At 36.2% G+C, this 7,752-nt stretch overlaps 1 protein-coding gene across 1 annotated transcript; it reads left to right on the forward strand.

Moving 5' to 3' along the window:
* Positions 1–33: 33 nt before the first annotated feature.
* On the forward strand, positions 34–2,175 carry LOC110683654. Its single transcript, XM_021860046.1, has 4 exons — positions 34–282; positions 388–1,100; positions 1,212–1,322; positions 1,425–2,175. Exons 1-4 carry the CDS (start codon positions 34–36, stop codon positions 2,173–2,175), a joined length of 1,824 nt encoding a protein of 607 aa, XP_021715738.1.
* Positions 2,176–7,752: the final 5,577 nt, after the last annotated feature.

Here is a 7,752-nt window from a genome sequence, read left to right on the forward strand (position 1 = left end):
GACCTTCATGCTAAAGAGGTTGAAGCTGTTTCTATGGTGAAGCATTGGATGAATATCCAAGAGTCCATTTATAAGCAGAAATCCAGGGTTGATTGGATTAAGCTTGGGGATTCCAATTCTCACTACTTCTTTTCTGTTGTGAAGCACAGACAAGGTAGAAATAGAATTGATTCTATTTTTACTGAAGATGATGTCCTTTTGAAAGATCCTGATCTTATTGAAAATGAGATTGTGGGATTCTATAAAGGGCTCCTTGGTTCTAGTGCTAGCTCTCTCCCTGCTGTTAATTTAGCCACTATTAGGAGAGGTTCTTAACTCAGCTCTAATTCTATTGATATTTTGACTTCTGTGGTTACTACTTCTGAGATTGATAGTGCTCTAGCTTAGATTGGTGATGATAAGGCGCCTGGAATTGATGGCTTTAATGCTGTTTTCTTCAAAAAGTCTTGGCCTATGATCAAAACTGATATTTATACTGCTATCTTCTCTTTCTTTGAGACTGGTGTCATTGCTAAGCAGTGGAATTATACAACAATCACCTTAGTGCCTAAGGTTCAGCATCCTTCTTATGTCAGAGAGTTTAGGCCTATTTCTTGTTGTACCATGTTGTACAAGCTGATCTCCAAAGTTCTCACAAACAGGATTGCTAAAGTGGTGGGGACTGTTATTGATGATGCTCAAGCTGGGTTTATCCCGGGTAAGCACATTGGTGACAATATTCTCCTGGCTAGTGAATTGATTAAAGGCTACTCTCATAAGTTTGTTTCTCCCAGATGTATGATCAAGATTGACTTGAGAAAGGCCTATGACTCTGTTGAATGGCCTTTTCTGCAGACTGTTCTAGAAGAGTTTGGTTTCCCTCATTCTGTTGTGAAATGGATTATGACTTGTGTCTGCTCTGTCTCTTACTCTGTGATGGTTAATGGCTTTCCTGATAAACCTTTTTCTGCAAAAAAAGGCCTTAGTCAAGGAGATCCTATGTCTCCTTTTCTTTTTGCTCTTTGTATGGAGTACCTCTCTAGGTGCCTTAAGGAAATGACTGGGAATCCTAATTTCAATTTTCATCCTACATGTGAGAAGTTAGGTATTACCCATATGATGTTTGCTGATGATCTTCTCCTCTTTTCTAGGGCTGATTCCACCTCTATTCAGCTTCTCTTACAGGCTTTCTAAAAATTCTCTTGTGCTTCTGGTCTTGTGGCTAATTTAAGTAAGAGTGAGGTTTATTTTGGAGGTATCTCTGATTCTGATAAAGATCAGCTGCAAACTGTTCTTGGTATGAGTAGAGGTAGTTTGCCTTTTAGATATCTTGGGGTGCCCTTGTCTTCTAAAAAGCTTACTATTGCTTAGTGTAGGCCTTTGGTTGAAAGGGTTACTGCTAGGATTGATTGCTTGACTTCTAGACACTTGTCTTATGCTGGCAGGTTACAGCTTATCAAAAGTGTTCTTTTTGGTATTCAGGCTTATTGGGCTCAGATTTTCATCCTTCCTAAGAAGATTCTTAGGGAAATTGAAGCCAAGTTCAGGGTTTTCTTGTGGACTGGGAAGAACACTTATACAAAAAAGGCCCCTGTCTCCTGGCATCGTATGACTCTTCCTAAGGTTTGTGGTGGCTGGAATATTACCTCTCTTGGTGATTGGAATAAAGCTGCTATTTGCAAGATTTTGTGGGATCTTGCTCACAAATCTGACAATATGTGGGTGAAATGGGTGCATACCTATTATTTCAACAATAGGAATATTTGGACTGCCACTATTCCCAAGAAATGCTCATGGGTTTTGAAGAAAATCTTGACTTGCAAAGATATTATTGATGATATTGGTGGCTGGTCCTCTATTGTGAAAAATGGGAAAATGAGTATTGCTAAACTCTATGCCCGGATCCAACCTCAGGCTCCTACAGTAGAGTGGAAAAGAAGTGTTTTCAATAACCAAGCCGCTCCTAAGAGTATTTTCATTACTTGGTTAGCTTTGCTTGATAAACTTGCCACTAAGGATAGAATTTTTAAGTGGAATACAAGTTGTGATCCTATTTGCTTTTTCTGCCAGAACACTTGTGAATTCGTCTCTCACCTATTCTTTTGCTGCCCTTACTCTAAGACTATTTGGGAACAGATTTTGAAACTTCTTGATGTGAAAAAAGCAGTTCAACCTTTTCGCATTGAACAGCAATAGATAGTTAAGAATTGCAGGAAGTCTAGCAGCAAGGGTAGAGTTTACTCTATGTGTTTTGCTGAGGCTATCTACAGTATATGGCTGCAGAGGAATAGTTTGATGTTTACGGGTGACTATAAACCTGCAGATACTGTCTTTTGTGACATTATTTATCATGTTGCTATTAGGTGTAAAGGAATATACAGGAATTTGCTTTTGCCTCACTGACTTAATGTTGCAGCTGTCTATTTTTTTGTATGTTTTGGTTGGGTGGTAGCTGGTTTGCAGCCTGGTTTTGGTTGTTTTGGCAGTTGGTTTATTGGGCTGCTGGTGCTGCCCTGTTGTTTATCTGCGTTGCTGTGCTTGCTTGCTGCTGCTGTTATCTGTGTGTTGCTGCTGCTTGCTGTTGATGTTTCTGTTATGTGCAGCTTCTTGCTGCTGCTGTTGTCTGCTTCAGCTGTTGTGTCTCTGCTGTTTGCTGTTGTTGTTTCTGTTATGTGCAGCTGCTTGCTGATGTTGTTGTCTGCTTCAGCTGATGTGTCTGTGTTGCTGCTGCATGCTGTTGCTGTATGTTCTGTGCAGTTGCTGCTGCTGTTTTCTGCAGGTCTGCTCTGTTCTGGTTTTGTTGTTGTGCTGCTGTTTCTTCTGTGTGCTGTTTTTGTATGTTGATGTAGTGATGTGCTGGTTGTGTTGCTATTGCAGTTGTTTGCAGTTGCTGTTCTGGTTTCTGCTAGGCTGTTGTTTGGTTTGGTTGCTGCTATTTGGCAGGTGGTGCAGTCTTTGGTTCTCTGGTTGCTTGCTCTTGGTGGCAGCTGGTCTGGTGCTTGCTAGGTGCTGTTGTTCTGGGTTTGGCAGAGGTTTCAAGCTTGCAGTTTTCTTGTAGATGCCTTGTCTTTATTAGATTTCCTTTGTTTATTTAGGCTTTTGTTGTTTTGGTGGTTTTTAAGTTGTTTGCTTTGTAGTTTGTTGCTTGTGTTGTTGTCAGGTCCTGGTTTCCAGAACCCTTCCTAGAAGGTGGCTGGAAATCTGAGTCCAGTTTGTTCTAGGCCCTTCCTAGAAGGTGGCTAGGTAGGATCTAGAACTGGTTTTGGGGGGGTTGGCCTGTTATACAGGTCTTGTGGTGTTCTGGTGGTAGTTATAACTTAGCTCTAATAAGTTGTAACTTTCTCTCTTTGGTAATAAAATCTTATTTACCAAAAAAAAAAAAAAATCAGACATTACTTACCAATACGAACAAAATGCATCCGCCTAATCCAGCAACATATCCATCCTCAACAAATTTCTTCTGGAAATTCCTTGGAGCATTACACATCCACATATACACAAAAGTGCACTTGTCATACTATGATGTTTCATCATATACAAGTAAAGTTGGATACAGCTTCACTCCCAAATTTTTTGTGTTTGTCGTAGCACACAACAAGTAACTTAAAACCACAATAAGAAAAGCAACCTTGAAATTAGGCTTCTCTGCATCTGACAGAGGCACCACATACCCAGCTTTATCCCTAACAATCAATGAACCCAACGCATTGGCAAGAGAAACGCTTTCTCCCTTGGCAAGCAGCCCCCTTAATCTCCTCGACTCCGCCTGCTTCACCGAATCATCCTCAGGAATAGTAGTAGGGACTGCCTTGGACCCCATTGGAATCCCAAGTACACATTGGATTGAAACAGGACTCAGGGGATGCACATAGTTATCTCCAAATGCTATGGAACCATCAGCCAATACCCTTGTCAACGACTAATATGAAAATTTACGGGGCAAAGTCGTCAGCGGAATGCTTAACAAACCTCCAAAACCCATCTCCGTCACAACCTTCTGCCTAGATGAATCAAAAAACTTCACCACAGTTGCAAAAGCCTTCACACCATTCAGGTTCGGGGCCTACACCGGTAAGAAAAAATAATAAGTGATGCTCATCCATTAACCACACTCCGTCACAAGTCACAAATTTTTACATTGACTAATTTAGACCCCAATCAACCATATTAGAATAAACCTAAACCTACTAGTTACATCGCACACAACTAGGATAATACCTTATGCGTTCTACGTGATTGGGTTTTAATCACGACCCCTTTCTCGACCACCATCTCTCCCTTGCTCTCTCCCTTGCTCTTCTTTACCTGCCCATAACACAACATTACAAACATTTAATCCTCGATATACTCAATGTCACTATTGCAAGCTGAACTTATAAGGAAAAAGATAGCCATACCTTTTGCTTCTGCTTCCCTTTTCTTTTACCAGAAGGACCTTCCTTCTGTTTTCCACTTGATATTTTGTCTGACAACAACTTCGCAAGCAAATTCTCCAACAACTCTTTTTTTAATCATCCTCCTCTGCCTCATCTGACTCAGGCTGCTCATCATCCCCTGAGTCAGAACCAGACTCACCTGAGGTACCATCACCACTTTCTTCTTCAGTATCCTCATCCTCAATATATCTTCTAATTCCTCTTGCTCAAAATCAGGATCAGCCTTCAGCTTCTTCTTCCCTTTCGCAATATTTTTCTTTTTAGATATCTCATCACCATCATGTTTTCCTGGTTTTCCCTTCACCATATCAGATCCATGCTTCCGCTTCATTTATTTGAAACCTACATTGTCCTCATAAACAAGATTAATGAACTTCTTTTTAACCAAACCAACCTAAACAATTCAACAAGCTAAACATATACTATATCTAGAGTCAAATAATACATGCAAAAATCAGTCACTATTTTTTTAACTTACTCAATCTTTCATTTTCACAAAGTATACAAAAACTTATGCTAGTATGCACCCAATATAATGATTTCAATTACAAGGAGTATTCTTATAATGAAACAATATACTAATCTCCTTCCAAGACAAAACTTTTCACAAAACCTAATTGCCAAAATCTTAGGATATTTTACCAAACTCTCATACTTGTTTTGTCTTAGTAAAGTGAATTATTTTAGAATCAATCACTATATAGAACAAATACCCACCACCATCAATGAAATTCCAAAAACAATCAACTTAACCAATTACAGAATCATAGCATATACTATATCCAAATTCAATTCTGATTACATGTGAACCATTAAATCAATGAGTAATTCCATTACTTACTACAATCTATGATTTTCACTTATCCATTAAATCAAGCATGCACACAATAAAATGGTTACAATTACAGGGACTTTTCATGTTATTAAACAATATCCAATCCTCACCAAAACAAAAATTTCATATGTTTAACAAAGCACAAAATTTTCACATTCCAACGAAGATACACTGATAATACATCAGCCCAACATATGTATATCACACAATCACTACCCACAATTGCATAAACTCAGTACTTTCAAGTCGCCCAATACCCTAACTCCAAAACACAAGCCGACTTAAATAATTCAATCAATTAATTCATGTCGCACATTACCTTACTTTCAATATAAAACCAAATTTCAGCAACACAACCACGCACAAATACATGATTTCAAAAAAATTAACATAAACCCTAAATCGAATCAATTAAACTTCACCGTAACCCTAATTAACTATTACCTCGGAATTTGATAAAATTTCTACCAAATTAAACACTCAAATTACATCTACAAAATAATCCTTCGTCATTCAAGGAATAAAATTTTTCACATACCTTGTAGAAGATCAACGCAATTTAATTATGACTTGGGAAATTCTTTGTCCGAAACAACCAAACTACGCTACGCCGGTAAATTTTGCCACACAACCCCCTACGCTCACCCTTCGTCGGAGTGGAGAAGATGAGAAGACAGAGGGAGTAGAAGTGAAAACCGAGTGAAGAGAGAGGGGAGATGAAAATGAGAGTTGAAGAGAGAGAAAAAACTATTTGACTTACCTTTGAAATTTTGCGAAGATCGAGGCCCATTACAATTCAAAATCAAACAGTCACGTGCAACTCATGTGTTTTTTTATTCCACCAAAAATGACATAATTTCTCTTTTGCCCTCCTATATGCATAGCATGCATATAGCTGCTATGCGCTCAGACCGACTCATATAATTTAGAAACTAGGAACAACTTCTTAGTTGAGTGATGAGGCATAGACTACAGCAAAACAAGCACAAACTTCCAAGCGTAACAAACAAAATTGGTACTTGATAATGTGACATGCCAACGCATACTGTGGAACAACATATTACTATAAACTTTATTTTTATTGTAATATTAGGTTCCGTAACTCTTATCACAAAAACATCAATAAGATAGCCGTTTTTACTACGTAAATGATACAATCACGGCTAGATTTAGCATATTTAAAGATCTCCTAATGAGTAAGGTCCTGTTCACTTCACCTTACTTTTGCTGAAATATAATTATTTTTATTGAAACAAAATTATATCTGCTGAACTTAAATTATATTTACTGATTTGAAATTATTTTTACTGATATTCTATTATAATTCTGCTTTAAGATAACTGAATTTTGCTAAAATGGACTTATTTTTACCGAATTGAAAATATTTTTATTGAACTGAAAGTAATTTTATTGAACTGAACTTATTTTTACTGAACTGAACTTATTTTACTTAATATTATTCCTTTTAAGGTGAAGTGAACAAGGCTTAAATGAATTAACAAATTGTTTATATGTAAACCAAATGTACAAAACAAAATGTATTAATATAAACTTTTGTTGGATTTAGGCCTGTTCTCTTACGTTGAAATTCAGTTCAGTTCAGTTCAGTTCAACTCAGTTTAGTTCAGTTCAGTTCAAATCAATTCAGTTTAGCTCAGTTCAGTTCAGTTCAGTTCAGATCCTAATTTCCTTCTCTTATAAAACATTTATTTCATTTCAGTTCAGTTCAACTCCGTTCAGTTCAGTTCAGCTCCGATCAGTTCAGTTCAGTTAAGTTCAGCTAAGTTCAGTCAATGAGAACAGGCCCTTAGTGACAATTTATATTTTCAAAATCTCATAATCCATATTTTATAAGTTAACTAACAAACTTAAAGATAAGTTTAACCATTAATATATTTTTTTCTAGGTAAAAAAAATAAAAATATTAATGATTAAATTTGGACATTATAAGTTTCATATGACAGTCAAAATAATACACTTAAAAAATATGGGGGAGTAATATAGTTTGCCTTAAAACTTAATGCAAAGTAAAATCTATTCATCACCTAAAGGAAATTCATGTATGAGGTAATTTGTAATGAGCTATTATGATATTAAGGCCTCGTTCACTTCACCTTGTTTTTGCTGAAATGAAATTATTTTTACTGATACAAAATTATATTTGTCGAACTTAAATTATTTTTACTGATTTTCTATTATAAATCTTCTTTAAAAAACTGAATTTTACTGAACTGAAATTAATTTTACTGAACTGAAATTAATTTTATTGAAATTAAATTAATTTTACTGAAATGAACTTATTTTTACTGAATTGAAATTATTTTTATTTAATATTTTTTTTTAAGGTGAAGTGAACATGGGCTAAGATGTATAACTATTAATTTTAAAGATAATTTGTTTCATTTACATCTTTTTAGAGGTATATATAAATATAAATATATACTGTAACAACTATAATATGTACTCCAAATGAGTTTCCAACTCCGATCTGTAGTTTCTACA

The sequence above is a fragment of the Chenopodium quinoa genome, unplaced genomic scaffold, assembly GCF_001683475.1.
Source record: "Chenopodium quinoa cultivar QQ74 unplaced genomic scaffold, ASM168347v1, whole genome shotgun sequence".
NCBI classification, from domain to species: Eukaryota; Viridiplantae; Streptophyta; class Magnoliopsida; order Caryophyllales; family Amaranthaceae; genus Chenopodium; species Chenopodium quinoa.